This window comes from Pristis pectinata, chromosome 9 (assembly GCF_009764475.1).
Source record: "Pristis pectinata isolate sPriPec2 chromosome 9, sPriPec2.1.pri, whole genome shotgun sequence".
In the NCBI taxonomy this organism is placed as follows: Eukaryota; Metazoa; Chordata; class Chondrichthyes; order Rhinopristiformes; family Pristidae; genus Pristis; species Pristis pectinata.
In genome coordinates this window covers 96,506,168-96,523,626 of record NC_067413.1, presented here as the reverse complement: position 1 = coordinate 96,523,626, position 17,459 = coordinate 96,506,168, and the positions used below count along the sequence as shown (strand labels likewise).

At 43.1% G+C, this 17,459-nt stretch overlaps 1 protein-coding gene across 1 annotated transcript in view; it reads right to left on the bottom strand.

The window, feature by feature from the left end:
- Nucleotides 1–17,459, bottom strand: part of pou6f2 (POU class 6 homeobox 2) — a 473,064-nt gene that overhangs the window by 36,172 nt on the left and 419,433 nt on the right. Inside the window, exons 7-8 of the mRNA XM_052022624.1 lie at nt 9,593–9,802; nt 4,162–4,321 (exon numbers count right to left, since the gene is read on the bottom strand). Coding sequence (XP_051878584.1) covers nt 4,162–4,321; nt 9,593–9,802 — 370 coding nt within the window. The remainder of the gene's footprint in view (nt 1–4,161; nt 4,322–9,592; nt 9,803–17,459) is intronic.

The following is a 17,459-nucleotide window of genomic DNA, read 5'->3' as shown; positions in this document are numbered from 1 at the left end:
CACATGTAAATACATACAGACACACATGGCCACCTACATGCATAGATACAAATAGACAGGAGGGCTGGGTTTAACTGTTCCTACTTGGTAGGAGGGGAGGATATAAAGGAGCGGCACTGATTGCATGTTTTACACTCTCTCCAGTTTTCTTTGGCCGTGTATCAGGAGCATACAGGATCCCAACACAGGCAGTAGAAAGAGTGCATCACATCACAAACTACCCATCCATCTGCCTAGTGAACCATCTCCAGTCCCATCAGTGAAAGGGTCTGTGGTTCCCACATCAAGCACCTCAGAATCCACAAAACTGTGGACGTAAGTCATCCTCGATCCCCAGGGACTGCCTAACAAGAAGAACACCTCTGCCTTTCCAGTGGGAACAGTTCAAAACATGGTGTCATGGTGCACATGCGCATGTACACAGACACACACTTACACACAAGCACACATATCCACACGGGCATGCATAAACCAAAAACAAAAGACCACATCGACTAAAACACAGATACACACACATAAAATGCCTGTAAAAGCAGCCAGTGTACCTAGGTAGATTAAGCTACAAGCACACATAGAGCTCTAGGCCATACTTACTGCATTGTTCATTTATTTTGTTCATTTACTATAATTTGAAAGGGAGCACCAGTAGATAAGCACTGACTGAACTACCTGCAATGTATAGATCTACTTGTGGAAGTGTTGACTTATTAGGTGTGAGCTATTACATGCACAGTGACAATACTGTAACATCATCACTTTATTGAAGGCTCCAGGCACCTTAGCATTACAGCAGTGCCCTTTTGTATGAAAAATGGTACTTAAATCATAATGTGTATGAGGTGTAAAAGTGACAGGGCTGGAGGCAGAGTGGGTTTGAATGTGACTTAATGACTAGAGTTGGGGGGGAAGGGGTGGAATGGTTGAAGGAATAAAAGACCTAACAAGTACAAAGAGAAAGACTGAGGAAACAGGTTTCAGCCTGCAGTGGTGAGAGAAGAAACAGGTGAAAAAATTGTTACAACTTCGGGTTGGAAGAAAAAATAAAATGCAGCTCAAAAACACCATTGAAATGGGAGAACGGAAAGAGAAACCCTGTGGTGCCTGTTGAAAAAGACCAAAGCGGCTAACCCATCTTTAGCAGGTGAACATTCAAACATCCCCTCCACAGATGTTGCCCACCAGATTTCTAACATCCACAGTGTTTTGTGTGCATGTATCTGGGTTTTGAGTTGGAATAAAGATTTTGTGCACTTGCTAAAATAGTACCAGCTTTAAGAACATCTTCTGTTCTGTTATTCATGAAGCCTTGGTATAAGTCAGGATATGACCACCAGAGTTTTACGTAAGGTCAGATTTATTCAGGGTGCATGGTGGGAAGCAAACTGGATTCTGGAGGTAACAAAAGCATAAAAGAAAGTTTCAGCAAAAGAGGGGCGTGGATAAGCAATACTGCACCTTCACATTGGTGATTGATCTTGTGCACATGGTTATGCCAATCTCTGCTCTATTTGCTGCAAGCAGACAAAAATACCCCCTCCTGAGTCTAATTTGGGTGCAATGTCCCTAAATTCGTTGTGGGAATAGAGAGGCAAGAGCATTCAAGCAAATCAGATGCATTAAACTATTAAGTAACAAAAATGAAATATAGAACAAAGAGATTGGATTATGTCAGGTAGCATAAAAAGGAAAATGACAAAATCAGGAAACAGAGGGCACAATGAAACAATATAGAGTAAAAGGAAGACAGGGCTAATGAAGGTTGGACTATTGACTGGATAGGACAGAGCTCCACTTGTGCAATTCCAGTTTCCTCGCATTACAAATTAAACAGTGACCTCAATTTCAATTCCTCCATTTCATACTCCTGTCAAGTGAGGCCCCATTTCAAAACATCAAACAAATCAAAACTCTGGTGTTTTAAAATTTTAGTCTATATTTTTACTGTTTAATTGAGCTATTTCTGGTTAGCTTAACAATAATTAAACTACTACTGATATTTGAGTAGCTTGCTGATTGTAATTTATCTTCACATCAGGCTGTTCAAATTTACATATTGGGGAGATTTGAAATTTTTCGTAAGCTTCTGAGTTAAAAGATACAGGCTAAGAAAGAAGTATAAATAAACTAATTAATCATGATATGACTGGTCTTCACTAAAAACTATTTAATTAGCCAGGATTGCAGGAAAGTTCCCTTGCTAATCTTCCAATAGTGTTGTTGGATCCTTCACATCCACCAGAGATGCAGTTGAAATCTTGGTTAAACAGTCCATCCAAAATGTGGCGCTTCTGAAAGTTTTTTCTTGAGACTTTGGGGTGGGATTTGAACCCCATGACATTCTCACTGAAGGTTGAGAGCCACCATTGAGCCAAGAATTGCTTTAAAAATTTTGTAATGGTCTGGCTCAATTTTCAGGCTTCGAGTTGGGCAGGAACCATTTTTACTTAAAGCAGCCCCAGAGGTACAGTGGCCTAAGTAGTGTAACACTGCGGCCAATCTAAAAACAGGAAATAATGTTAGTGCCTCTGATTATTGTCCCTGACAAACCTTATTGATTGCAGTGGGTGCTTCATGCCCCATATCCAAACCTTGCTGTGCCTCTACTAATTAATGTTTATCTAATAAATCAATTCTGTGCAGGTTAATGTTTATCTAATAAATCAATTCTGTACAGGAGATCCTAGATATCTCAAGTGATAATCTGCTTATTGTTGAGTATTTGTTGTTTGCAAAACAAATGGGGTCTGCCCATGATCTGGTTTGTACCTGTCACTAGTGTCATCAGGCAGGTGGTGCTATTGGTCCACTCGCTGCGCCGATGATGTTCACCATGGCTAAAGCACTAACATTGATAACTCGTTGATTGAGAAGTCAGAAAAGATTTTAACTGAGGCTGAACTAGTAAAACCAGGGAGATAGGTTCTGTGTCGCTGGCACAGCAATTGTTAAAAGATAGAAATATGGGATATTATGTGACTACATAGAACATAGAACAGTACAGCACGGGACAGGCCATTCAGCCCGTGATGTTGTGCTGATCTTGATACTGATTTATACTAAATGTCCTCCTCCTGTTTACCATCCATTTCCCTCATTCCCTTCATAGTCATGTGTCTATCTAAAAGCATTTTAAACTCCACCAAACTGCCAGCCTCCACTACTATCCCTGGTAACGCATTCCAGGCACCCATCACTCCCTGTGTAAAAATCTTGCCTCTCACGTCGCTTTTAAACTTACCCCCCTCTAACCTTAGCAGTATGTCCTCTGGTGTTTGACATTTCTACCTGGGGGAACAGAGTACTTACGAGAAAAGTTGCTTCTCACCCTGGGGGAATCTGGATCAAGAAGGAATAATTTTAAAATTAGGCCTTTAAGGTGCAAAATCTGGAAGTCCTTTCTCTCCAAACCAAAGCTAGTGGAAGTCTTGAAATCTCTTCCTCAAAATGCTCTGGGTGCTAGGACTATTGAGGTTTGTCAGATGTTTTGTCAGGTAACAGAGGGGAAATGGACCCAAGGCAGGTAAATCAGATTGAAGTCCGGATCAGCCATGATGAAGTCGGCTCAAGAGGCTAAATGGCCTCCTCTGTTTTCATTTTGTTATTTCTGCCACTGCCACCATGACCTTAGTGGAAACCCAAAAGAAATCACGGAAGTGGTTAATTCCATCAATCTTCAGTCAAAGTCACGATGGGGTGAGACTTGCAGAACCTCTGAATGGTGGGCTTTATTGAGACTCGAGCTGAATTTTCTCCTTACAACTTGCCCTTAGATTGATACTTCTTACTTAGAATTACAGACCTTCAAGCACTGACCATTTAGCCTTCTCACCAAATACCTGCACTTCAGATGGAGAAGCATACTTTAATCCTATTTTCCTCTTTTCCCCATACCCTTTCATATTATTCCAGTCAAAGACTTATCCAATTTCCTTTGATATGAATGTTTTAATGGCCAATCATTGTAACATATGACCGATTCTAATGACTTTCTGTAAAGTCTTCTAAGTTTGATTTTCTATGCAGATCGCATCAGAGCTGAGCTGACCCGGACAGACTTTGTTAGGAAGAAGCATGAACCCAGGTGCAATAAACTCATCACAGTGTTTGGCTGAGAACGAAGCTGCTGGGTAATAAACTGTGCCGTGAGAAGCCCCTACTTACTGCTGACTAACTGTCCAACACTCAGAACTGAAGAAGAACAGGATGAAGAGGAAGAAGAAGAGGCCTGACGCACTGGGCTTTGTGCGAGAGAGGACTGCCCGTGTGCCATGTGCAGAAGGTTAGCCTGGGACACCTGGCCTACCTGCGGATGCTGTTGCTGCTGCAGTGGAAGCAGAACACACAAACATACAACCAAAGGTTAGAATACATTGAGATCTGCAGGAACAAGATGAGCAATGTCAGTTCACACACATCTGCACATTAACTGGAATCAATGCTTCCTTTTGGCTTTACATTTCAAAAAATAAATCCAGGGTGAAAATGAACTGTAATTAACTTGGGCCTATGTTGTATTAAGCATGAGAGGTTGAATAACATTCCAGCAGTAATATTGATCATACAGCCCATGCTGACCAAGATTCCCATCTAGTTTAGTCCCATTTGCCTGCGTTTGGCCCATATCCCTCTAAACCTTTCCTATCCATGTACCTGTCCAAGTACCTTTTAAATGTTGTTAATGTACCTGCCTCAACCACTTCCTCTGGCAGCTCATTCCATATAATAATTCAAACCTAGATTTTTTTGTTTGATGGAGATGATTTTAATTCCACCTGATTCTTGCATGATACACTGGATTGGGTGGAGAGTGGATAATTGAATGCTCATTATGCATTTACTCTGACCCAGACTTTCAGGATAACAGGTGGATAATCTGCTACCACATATTATGTGCACTCCGAGGGGCACAATTAACCATTCATTGCTTCTGGTGTAGATTCTTAGTTCATTGGATGAATGTTGGAGCCTCAAGCAAGACATTAGGAGGGCTTGGAACTCACATCTTTCCCTGTTTGTTCAGTCTGCCCACCTAAAGAGTGAGGTTCAATCTGCCCTCCTAATGAGTGAAGTTCAATGTGCCTTCCTTCTGAATGAACCCAGTCTCCCCTGCCATTGAATTAGACTCTGCCTTCACTCCCATTGAAATAATGGTGGGGAGGGTTGCTTGATGTGGTGGGAGCAGGCCAATAAATCACTCCTCCCAACACGTAGTACCCGTTCTGATGGTGTTCTCAGCTTATTGGCCTGATTCACATTCTCAGACTCTCAGGATGGTTGGAGGAGAGATGGTATGTAATGGACGTAATCAACCTTCACACAATTAGACAGACAAGATCTGGAAAATGTGGTCAGGAATATCAACAACAACCCTCATTTAAACTGCAAAGTAAAACCAAGTATAACTTTGCAAGGTACTTTGCAGAAATATTAACAAATATAAGTAACATATCTGCACTGATGACAACACACTCAAAGAGGTCAGCTTTAACAAATAGTTTAATGAAGAGAGGTAGAGAAGCCAAGATGTTTAGAACTTAGGCCCTCAACAGGTGAATGCATGGCAGCCAATGGTGGAGACAATAAGAATGTGCAAAGGGCAAGACTTGAAGGAGCGCAAGGATCTCAAAGGGTTATAGGACAAGAAGAGGTAGACTGGACGGTGGCCATGTAACCGAAAGCCAATGTTGGTCGGTACCACAGGAGTGATGGATGAACAATACCTGATGAGAGTTAAAGACATGGTTAAAAGAGTTTGGATGATCTTAGACTTATGGAAGGTGGAAGGTCTGACAACAGTGAATTAGAGTAACTATGCCGAGAGGTAGCAAAGGCATGGATGAGGAATTCAACCACTGATCTGAGGCAGACGTAGGTGATGTGGTGGCTGTGCGGAAGGGTGATCTGAGTTATGGGATGGATATATGGTCAGAACACGACGGTGGAGTTGTGAACATCCTGGTTCAACCTCAAATGATTTTCAGGGAAGTTGGTATATGGAATGGAATCCAGAAGCTTGGGGAATGAGGCAGTGGGAGGCTTCCCTTCACAAATACCCACACTTTTTGCTCCACTATACTTTACATATTCAAGATCTACTTTTCTCCTGAATTTAAATATTACCAGGTCAAGAATAATAGTGGACCAAAGCTTTCTCTATATCACCTAAATCCAAACTCCTAAAGAATGTGTCCTAATGCTGTCCTTCCCCACAGCCTCCATGGGTGAGGTCATCAGTTAGTTCCAAACCTCAACACCTGAACTACGATGCCAATATCTCCTCCATTACGCTGTGTGGCAAGAAACTGGCAGCTAATTTCTTTTTCCACTCAGTTCTTCATTCATCTAAGGCAAAACTCCAGAAACAATGTGGCTGTTGGGTTTGTCTAAATATCTGCCTCATCTGTCGGTGCTGTAAATACAAACAGAACTTCAGATCAGCAGCTCAAATGGTAACTGAAGTGGGCAATTGTTAATGGACTCATGATTAGTGACCGTGTGTTGTCAATGATAACATTTATTAAATCCTTACAATACAGGAGATAGAGAACCACTGTGCTGGAAAACCACCTACGAAATAACTCAGTATCTTTGCAGTATGATTTGCATGATAAAATCTCAAACACTACAGTCTGCTTGAATTAGGATAACCATTGTTGTATTCCTTCATTTTATAAAGTAAAAAATCTTGTCCAAAAACAGAACAGAGACCTTTTGTCAGAAACATTGTCTCTGTTTCTCCTCCCACAGATACAGCCTGAGTATTTCCAGCATTTTCTGTTTAGTTTTTAGCATATGCAGCATTTAAAAATTTCTGCTCCTCACTTAAAATTGTTGTAAAAATTGACACACAAGAATGCACTGGTGCATCAAGGATTTTAAATGTTCCTACGACTGATACAAATTATTATGTCTTCAGTTGTAGTGTAAAGCAGGGCTGTCTGACTGCAATGTTTGAGTCACAATAAATGTCTCTCGAAACATTGGTTCTCTGGCCTCCAAATGACTAAAAACACTCACTGGATTTATTTCTAATAAAAAGTCATCAACCAGAAATCTTAACTCTCTTTTTCCACAGATGTTGCTTGATTGGCTGAACACTTCCAAAATTTTCTGATACTATTTCAGATGTCCGGCACCTATTGCATTTTGTGTTTGTGAGGTTAGTTCAAATTTGCCGACTTCTACCTGAATTTTACCAGTGGCACTCAATTTGTTCTCAAGCCAGGGAACATTGGGCCATAGATAGAAGTTAAACTTTAAAGGTATACCAATGAGCTGCAGCCACCTGCTCTCTCCTGATTTTCACTGACAAATGCTGATAGAGGAAGGTAAAAATGTTAAGTTGGTGAAATACAATGTGTGAAAATTAAGGTGTAAATGAGATTTAGACCTAGGTCAATGTGGCAAATTTTACCTCTGATCAGTAACAGAGCTTTTCATTGGACATGTAATCTTGATCTTCACTATTACATTGTGTGGGTACGTGAACTTTAATGTGCTTTCTTTGGTAAAATTATTTAAGTATTTCATTTCCTTGAGTCATAGAGTTATATATGACTCTAGGAAATAAAATACTTAAACAGAAACAGGCCCTTTGGCCCAACTCGTCCATGACGACCAAGGTGCCTTCCTGAGCTAGCCCGATTAGTCTGTATTTGGCCCATCTCCCACTAAACCTTTCCTTTCCCATGAACATGTGCAAATGTATTTTAAACAATGTAATTGTACCCACCTGTACCACTTCCTCTGGCAGCGCGTTCCAGACATCCACCACCCCCTATATGAAAAACTTGCCTCTCAGGTCCCCTTTAAATCTTTCCCTGCTCACCTTAAACCTATGCCATCTAGCTTTAGACTTCCCTACCCTAGGAGAAGGACTGTGACCATCCACCTTATCCATGCCCCTCATGATTTTATAAACCTCTATAAGGTCACCCCTCAGCCTCCTTCGTTCCAGGGAAAACAGTCCCAACCTCTTCTTGTAACTCAAGCCCTCCTGTCCCAGCAACATCCTTGTGAATCCATTCTGCACTCTCTCAAGCTTAATCACATCCTTCCTATAGTACGGTGACCAGAACTGCACACAGTATTCCAGGTGGGGTCTCACCAACATCCTATACAGCTGTAATATGATGTCCCAATCTTGTGCTCAATGCCCTGTCTGATAAAGGCAAGCTTCTTCACCATTTTCTCTACCTGTGTTGTCACCTTGAGAGAACTATGTACCCTTAGGTCTCTCTGTTCTACGACACTCCCCAGATCCTTGTCATTTACTGTGTACGTCCTGCCGTGGTTTAACTTCGCAAAATGCATCACTTCGCACTTGTCTGAGTTAAATTCCATCAGCCATTCCTTTGCCCACTTTCCTCGTTGAGCTAGATTCTGTTGTAATCTTAGACAACCTTCTTCACTGTCCACCACACCACCAATTTTGGTGTCATCCGCAAACTTACGCCACCTGCATTCTCATCCAAATCATTAATATATATGACAAACAGCAGGGCACCCAGAACCGATCCTTGTGGCACACCACTGGTCACAGGCCTCCACTCTGAAAAATAACCCTCCTCTCCCACTCCTTCCACCAAGACAATTCTGCATCCAATAGGCTAGCTCATCCTAGATATCAAGTAATCTCACCTTCCAGACCAGTCCCTGCCCACTGATCAGATATTTATCAAATAAATATCTATATATGGAAATTCTACTAACATATAAGGAACTAACATTAGGGCTGAAATAGCTTGAAAAGGTCATACCTATGGATTGTCAATGCTTTGTATTGGAAAATAATGGCCAAGAGAGTCAGCAAGTACAGAAGATGGGACCTCATAATGTAAACTCTTACTGTCTAAGGCATGCATTGAAGGAACCTAATGTGGTAACCGCTTAACCTACACATCGCCGTAGATATTAAGACTCTCAAATATTACTGACTTATCAACAATTTTAAAAAAATATATTCCTTTATTTCTTCAGTCAAGCTCTTTAATTGTGAACTCCATTTGAATTCACAGAACAGACCAGGTCATCAGCAACCTCGGTGACGATCAGCTAACTCTGCCTCTGAGGACATTGAAATATATACAAATCACAGGGGATTGCTTGTTTGCAGCAATGAAGCCACTAAATTAGATCATTATCGTCAACAGCCTATGAGTAAATGAGTCCACTTTAAAAAATATTTGTGATACTTTGACTCCATTTGCTGGCCAATACATCTCATTACCTGTTCATAGCATCGTATTATTTGTCCTGAGATAGCTGACTTCAGCGCAGGTTTGTGGCATTGTTAGTTTTACTGTTGGTGTCTTTATTTGGAGATCAGTTTATAATTAGTCCAGTTTCCCTGGCTGTTCAGCTACAACATTGAACAGTTCCACAATTGTGGTATCCCACAATTTCATTAGTTAACTCATCAGATTTCCTTATGGCTTTCTTTCAGTAAACAAATGACTATGTTTGTATACTAGGATTATTTTAGAGGACAGATTAAAAATTGTACTTTGATCCTTATATCTTTCCATCTTTTTCTGCTTTGGTATGACTCATGGCAGGCAAATGAACTGCAATGGGAGAGGAAAGTATTTACCTGCTGGCCTGGCTTTATGGGTGACAGTGTAATTCCCTGTGTGTTGATTACTGGCAAGATCTGATTTCCAATCACTGTGGCAATGATCTGACCTTGGGCATTAGTCAGTAGCTGCGGGGTAATTGGTTGTACTTGGATGCCTTGAGTCCCACCTGCATTTTGATTAGATGGCACTGTAGGGTTTGACATCAGAGGGATTGTCCCGATGATCTATAATGAGAAAAAAAAAGATATAAGGAAAAGCATGAGCAAGAAATTCAATACAATTTTCTCAACTTGCCTTCCAGTCAAAATATTTAGCTGTATTCACTGCACTGGACATGGAGAGTACATAGAACACAGAACATTACACCTTCGGCCCATGAAGTCTGTGCTAACATGTGATACCAATTTCAATGGCCTGCACATGATCTCTATCCCTCCATTCCCTGTAAGTTAATGTGCCTGTCTAAATGCCTTTTAAATGTTGCTGTCATATTTGCTAGCATTCCAGGTACCTACCACTCTCTGTGTAAAAAAAACTTGCCTCGTAAATCTCCGTTAAACATTCCCCCTCTCACCTTAAAGCTATGCCCTCTAGTATTTGACATTTCCACTCTGGGAAAAAGGCTCTGACTATCTACCTTATCTACACCACTTGTAATTTTATATAATTCTATCAGGTCATCCCTCAGCTTTTGAACCTCCAGAGAAAACAATCCAACTTCTTTTAGCTAAAACTCTGTAATTCAGGCAATATCCTGGCGAACTTCTTCACCCTCTCCAAAGCCTCCACATCCTTCCTGTAATGAGGTAACCAGAACTGCACACAATATTCCAAATGTGACCCAACCAAAGTTTTAAATAGCTGCAACATGACCTGCCAACTTTTATACTCAACGCCCCGACTGATGAAGGCAAGATTGCCGTAGGCCTTCTTTACCACCTTATCTACTTGTGTTGTCACTTTCGGGCAGTTATGGACTTGTACCCCAAGATCCCTCTGCACATCAATGCTCTTAAGAGTCCTGACATTTACTGTATACTTTTCTCTTGCATTTTACCTCCCAAAGTGCAACACCTCACACTTGTCCAGATTAAACCCCAACTGCCATTTCTTCACTCATATTTTCAACTGGTCTATATCTTGCTGAATCCTTTGACAACCTTCCTCACTATCCACAGCTCTGCCAGTTTTAGTGTTGTCTACAAACTTAGTAATCAGCCCACCTACATTTTTGTCCAAATCATTTATATTTACCACAAACAACCAAGGTCCCAGCACTGATCCTCATGGAACACCACTAGTCACAGACCTCCAGTCAGAATAACATCCCTCTGTCTTTCATGTCCATACCAATCTTGTATCCAACCTACCAAGTCTTCATGGATCCCATGTGCCTTAATCTTCTGGATCAGCCTACTATGAGGGACCTTGTTGAAGGCTTTACACAAAATCCACTGCCCTATCCTCATCAATCTTCTTCGCCACCTCCACAAAAAATGCAATCAAGTTTGTAGGACATGACCTCCCCTGCACAAAGCCATGCTGGCTATCCTTAATAACTCAATGTTTTCCAGATGTGAGTAGAGCCTATCCCTAAGAACCTTTTCCAGTAATTTCCCTACCACTGATGTAAAGTTCACCAGCCTATAATCTCCTGGTTTGTCTCCATTACCCTTCTTAAACGGAGGAACAACACTGGCTGTTCTCTAGTCCTCCACCAACAATTTGTCCTGGTCCAGCCATATGAATAATACAGCCGAGAAAGCATACTGACACCTATACTTCCTCAAAAGGCTAAAGAAATTTAGCATGTCCCCGATGACAGCCTCAGAATAGAACTGAGATGAGGAGGAATTTCTTTAGCCAGAAGGTGGAGAATCTGTGGAATTCATTGCCACAGACGGCTGTGGGGGCCAAGTCATTGGGTGTATTTAAAGTGGAGGTTGATAGGTTCTTGATTAGCAAGGCTGTCAAGGGTTATGGGGAGAAGGCAGGAGAATGGGGTTGAGAGGGAAAAATAAATCAGCCATGATCGAATGGCTGAACAGACCCGATGGGCTGAATGGCCTAATTCTGCTCCTATGTCTTATGATCTTTACAACTAGGAACTTGAAGCTCTCAACCATCTCCACCTTAGCACCAGCAATACAGACAGGGGCGTGAACTCCACCCCACTTCCTGAAGTCCATGACCAGCTCCTCTGCTTTGCTGACATTGAGGGAGAGGTTGTTGTCAGGACACCATGCCACTAGGCAGACAGCCTTCCTGTACTCCATCTCATTGTTGTTGGAGACCTGGCCCACTACAGTGGAGTCATCTGCAAACTTGTAAATACAGTTAGAGCAGAACTTGGCCACAGAGTGCGTGTATAGGTAGTATAGTAAGGGGTTGAGTACACAGCCTTGTGAGGCATCAATGCCAAGGATAATCATAGAGGAGATGCTGTCACCTATCCTTACTGATTGCGGTCTGCTGGTCAGGAAGTCAAGCATTGGACTGAGTGTGGAAGCAAGGAGTCCGAGTAAATCTGAAGTCAATGAAGTCAGAACAATCAGGGGAAAAACTCCACTCATATCTGCCACAGAAAAAGATGTTATTGGAAGTCTATAACCTCAGGCTCAGGACACTGCTGAAGGAGTTCGTCAGGATTGTGCCCTGGGCTCAACTATCACCAAGTATTCTTCAATGCCTTTCTCACCATCAGGGGGGCTGCAGCGTCCTAGGTCTCGGGGTTTGGAGATGAGTTTGTTTGGAATGCAATCTACTTTCCTTAATCATACATCCTAGCCAGCATTCCAGATGCCTTTATTAATATCTCTGGAGTGGTCCTATAGCACTTACTTGACAGACCCCCATGAGGGTTGATGGCACAACCATTACCGAGCAGACCTGGGGCTCCACAAGATTAACTGTGGGCTCCTTCATGTCTCATAGCATCAAGGAAACACGGCCAAGGAACTCTCCTGCTGCTTACCTCCTATTGCACCCCTGAGATGGGCAGCACGTGACACAGCTGGTAGAGCTGATGTCTCACAGCGCCAGAAACATGGGTTCAATCCTGACCTCAGGTGCTGTCTGTGTCGACACGTCTGGGTGCTCCGGTTTTGACCCACATCCCAGAGGTGCGCAGGTTGGTAGGTTAATGTTGGATTCGTGTAAATGGGTGGTTAGTTGATGGTTGGCAAGGACTTAATGGGCGAAAGGGCCTGTTTCTGTGTTGTATGATTCTGTGACTCTATGAATCTGCATCTCAAAACAAGCAGCATATGGAACAAGCTCCGAGAAAAGCAAAAGAAAAGCCGGCTCCGAAGGATACTGCTGCCAGCCTGGGTCTATAAACAACAGAAAAGAATACATGACCTTTAAATTACCAATCCACATGTTGCTAATGCAGCTGTTTATGACAAAACTGTAGGAGTGACCAGAGCACATTCCTTGAAAGGAAAAAGGTCTCATCCATCATATTATAGAACATAGAACATAGAACAGTACAGCACAATACAGGCCCTTCAGCCCACAATGTTGTGCTGACCTTTAAACCTCGCGTAAGACTATCTAACCCCCTTCTTCCCACATATCCCTCTATTTTAAATCCCTCCATCGGCTGATTGAGTAATCTCTTGAATTTGACCAATGTACCTGCCTCCACCACCACCCCAGGCAGCGCATTCCATGCCCCAACCACTCTCTGGGTAAAAGACCTTCCTCTGATATCTCCCTTGAACTTCCCACCCATTACTTTAAAGCCATGCCCTCTTTTATGTGGAAACTTCTATTGTGCCAAAATCAGGGATATTTAGAACAATTCCAAAAGTTCAAAACTGGGCACCTAAGGGCCAGCTTGAGCAGCAAAAGTGTATTCCATCCCAGTTTGCAACCACGGGGCCTGATTTCTCTCTGTCATTACCATCAAACCAGGGCACCTATCTTCCTGTGTTTTTAAGGAATGTTGAAGTGCGCTGATCTACAAGCACATTCTTTTGCAGAAACAGTCCAATATAGTCAGCAATATTCAGTCCATAACCAATGGTTCTGCTGTTCTGCCACAGCCAGTCACGATCGACAGTAAACAATTAGATAATTAATCGGAGGAAGAGGCTCCAAGATCACCCCCATCCTCAGTGACGGTGGGGCCCAGCATTACAGTGCAAACGCAAGGCTGAGGATTTTCAACCACCCTCAGCTAGAAATGCCAAGTGGATGATCCATTTCAGCCACCAGCTATGTCCCACTGACAAAGGCTTCAGCCTATTCAATTCACTTCACCTGGTTCAGTTGTTCTGTGCTGCTCCTCAATGACCTTGTTTCAATCACAAGGTCAGAAGTGGGAATGTTTGCTGAAAATCGCACAATGTTAAAATCAAATTGCCACTCCTCAGAAAATGAAAGAGTCTGTGCCCATGAGTAGTCAAACCTAGACAACGTTTAGACCGGGACTGACGAATGGCAAGTTATTCATGCTTCACAGGTACTGGGCAATGATATAGATATTTATCTATTAGTCACATATACATCGAAACACACAGTGAAATGCGTCTTTTTCTGTTACTGAGAGTGTTCTGGGGGCAGCCCGCAAGTGTCGCCGCTCTTCTGGCATCAACACAGCATGCCCACAGCTCCTAACTAGTACGTCTTTGGAATGTGGGAGGAAACCGGAGCACCCGGAGGAAACCCACGCAGACACTGGGAGAACGTACAAACTCCTTACAGACAGCGGCAGAATTAAACCTGGGTCGCTGGTGCTGTAAAACATTATGCTAACCGCTACACTACCGTGCTGCCTCAATGACCATCTCCAACAACAGAGACACAAGAGACTGCAGATGCTGGAATCTGGAGCAACAAACAATCTGCTGGAGGAGCTCAGCGGGTCGAGCAGCATCTGTGGGGGGGAAAGGAATTGTCGACGTTTCGGGTCGAGACTCTGCATCAGGACTGAGAGGGGAGAGGGGAGACGGCCGGTATAGAGAGGAGAAGGGGAGTGGCGAGAAAGGATTCTGAGGTGATTGGTGGACTGAGGAGGGGTGTAAGATGACAGGCAGGTAGTGCCGGGGAGGGGAGGAGAGTGGGGGTGGCGTTCGAAGACGGTGGCAGGTGAATGATAGACGGAGGCAGACAGAGAGAGAGAGAGGAAAGGGGGAAAACAGTAGGTGGAGCACGGTGGGGGAAGGAGAGCGTGAAGATGGGAGACAACAACAACAGATTGTCAAAACAACCATAAATGATGTTCAAAGTCATTATCATCTCCAAGAATTGCAACAAGAACAGCCACCTAAAAGAACAGGTCAGCGGCTGCACCCTAAAGCATTGTGGGAGTACCTTCACCAGAGGGTTCAAGGTGATACCTCAAGAGCAATTAGAGATGAGCAATAAGTGCTACTCTTCCCAGTATCACAAAAACTAAGTAAATAAATGTCAAGAATGGTTGGATGTACTGGCTACAACAAAGGCTATGTATGTTGTGAATATTCTGGCTGGAGATTTGTGACCAGTGGTGTTACGTAGAACATAGAACAGTACAGTGCAAAACAGGCCCTTCGGCCCACAATGTTGTGCTGACAAAGCTATTCCCCCCACCTACAGAATGCCCATATCCCTCTATTTTCCTCTCATTCATGTGCCCATCCAAGCCCCTCTTAAAAGCCCCCAATGAGTTTGCCTCCACCACCCTATCAGGCAACGCATTCCAGGCATCCACCACTCTCTCAGTAAAAAACATACCCCTCACGTCTGTTCTGAACCTACCACCTCTCACCTTAGATGCATCACCTCTGGTATTGGATCTCTCAATTATGGGAAAAAGATATTGCTTGTCCACCCTATCTATGACCCTCATAATTTTATACACGTCCGACAGATCACCCCTCAGCCTCTGCTGCTCCAGAGAAAAGAGCCCAAGCTGTCCGGTCTCTCCTGATAGCGCATGCCCTCTAGTCCAGGCAGCATCCTGATAAACCTCCTCTGCATCCTCTCTAAAGCCTCGACATCCTTCCTAAAGTGAGGTGTTCTGCAGGGATCAGTGCTGGGACCTCCGTTGTTTGTGGACATGGATGAAATGACTGGGACGAAAATGTAGATGAGTTGGTTGGGAAGTTTGCAGATGACAGAAGAATTGGTGGTGTTGTGGACAGTGAATAAGGTCATCAAAGGATACAGAAGGATATAGATTGGTTACCATTATAGGCAGAGAAATGACAGATGGAGTTTAATCTGAGCAAATGTGAGGTGTTATACTTTGGGAGGTCAAATATAAGAGAAAATTATACAGTTAATGGCAGGACCCCTAACAGCATTGAAATACAGAGGGATCTTCAAGTCCAGGTCCATACCTCCCTGAAAGTGGCAACACAAGTAAATAGAGAGGCAAAGAAGGCATATGGCATGCTTGCCTTCATCACTAAGGGTACAAGAAGCAGGAAGCCATGTTGCAATTATGCAAAACTTTGGTTCAGCCGCACTTGACGTATTATGTGTAATTCTGGTTGCCCCATTATAGGAAGAAAGTGGAGGCTTTGGTGAGGGTGCAGAAGAGGTTCACCAGGATGCTGTCTGGATTAGAGGGTATAAGCTATAAGGAGAGGTTGGATAAACTTGGGTTGTTTTCTCTGGAGCGTCGGAGGCTGAGGGGAGACCCGATAGAAGTTTATAAAATTATGAGAGGCATAGATAGAGTAGACAGCCGGAATCTTTTACCCAGGGTAGAAATGTCAAATACTAGAGGGCGTAGCTTTGAGATGAGAAGGGGAAAGTTTAAAGGGGATGGGCAGGGCAAGTTTTTTACACAGAGAGTGGTGGGTGCCTGGAACGGGCTGCCAGGGGTGGGGGTGGAAGCAGATATGATAGTGGCGTTTAAGAGGCTTTTAGACAGACACATGAATATGCAGAGAAGGGAGGGGTATGGATCATGTGCAGGCAGAAGGGATTAGTTTAATTTGGCATTTTGTTCGGCACAGACATTGTGGGCCAAAGGGCCTCTTCCTGTGCTGTACTGTTCTATGTCTACGTCTAGCCAACTGAGATCTACCCAGCAATGTGGTCATTGGCAATGCCATCATGCTGTACTCGCCAATAAGCTGTTCACTGAAACTCATTTTGTGCTCCCCCAAGACCACTCAGCTCCAAAACTCATCACGGGCATGATCCAAGCATAGACCAAGCTACTGATTCCCAGAAGTGGGGTGAGGGTGACGTCAAAGCCGCGTTGGACTGAGTGCGGAAGCAAGGAGTCCAAGTAAATCTGAAGTCAATGAAATCTGGACAATCAGGGGAAAAACTCCACTCATATCTGCCACAAAAAAGATGTTATTGGAAGTCTATAACCTCAGGCTCAGGACACTGCTGAAGGAGTTCCTCAGGATTGTGCCCTGGGCTCAACTATCACCAAGTATTCTTCAATGCCTTTCTCACCATCATTAAATCAGACGTAGAGATGGATGTTACTAATGTAATTTGCAGTTCCATTCAGCGCTCTTCAGTTAATGAAGTTGACCATGCACACTTGCTCAAAGAGCTGGATAACTTTCACGCTTGGGCTGCTAAATAGAAAATAACAATTGTATCACAAGTACCTAAGTGCCAGGTAATGACCATCCACATCAAGACCACCATTGCCTCTTAACTTCAAGAGCACTCCTGATGTTGAGTTTTCCTCTACCATCAACAATTGATGAACCGTTTAACCAGAAAAGCCACATTATTACTGTGGCCACAGGAGCAGGTCAGAGGCCAAGTATTCAGCTCTGAGCAATTTAATTCCAGTTTTGCTAAACTCTTTCTGCCATCTATAACACACAAGTCAGAAATGTGAGGGATGGAATATTTTTCATGTACTTGGATAAATGCAGCTCCAACAATACTTAAGAAGCACAATATAACCCAGGA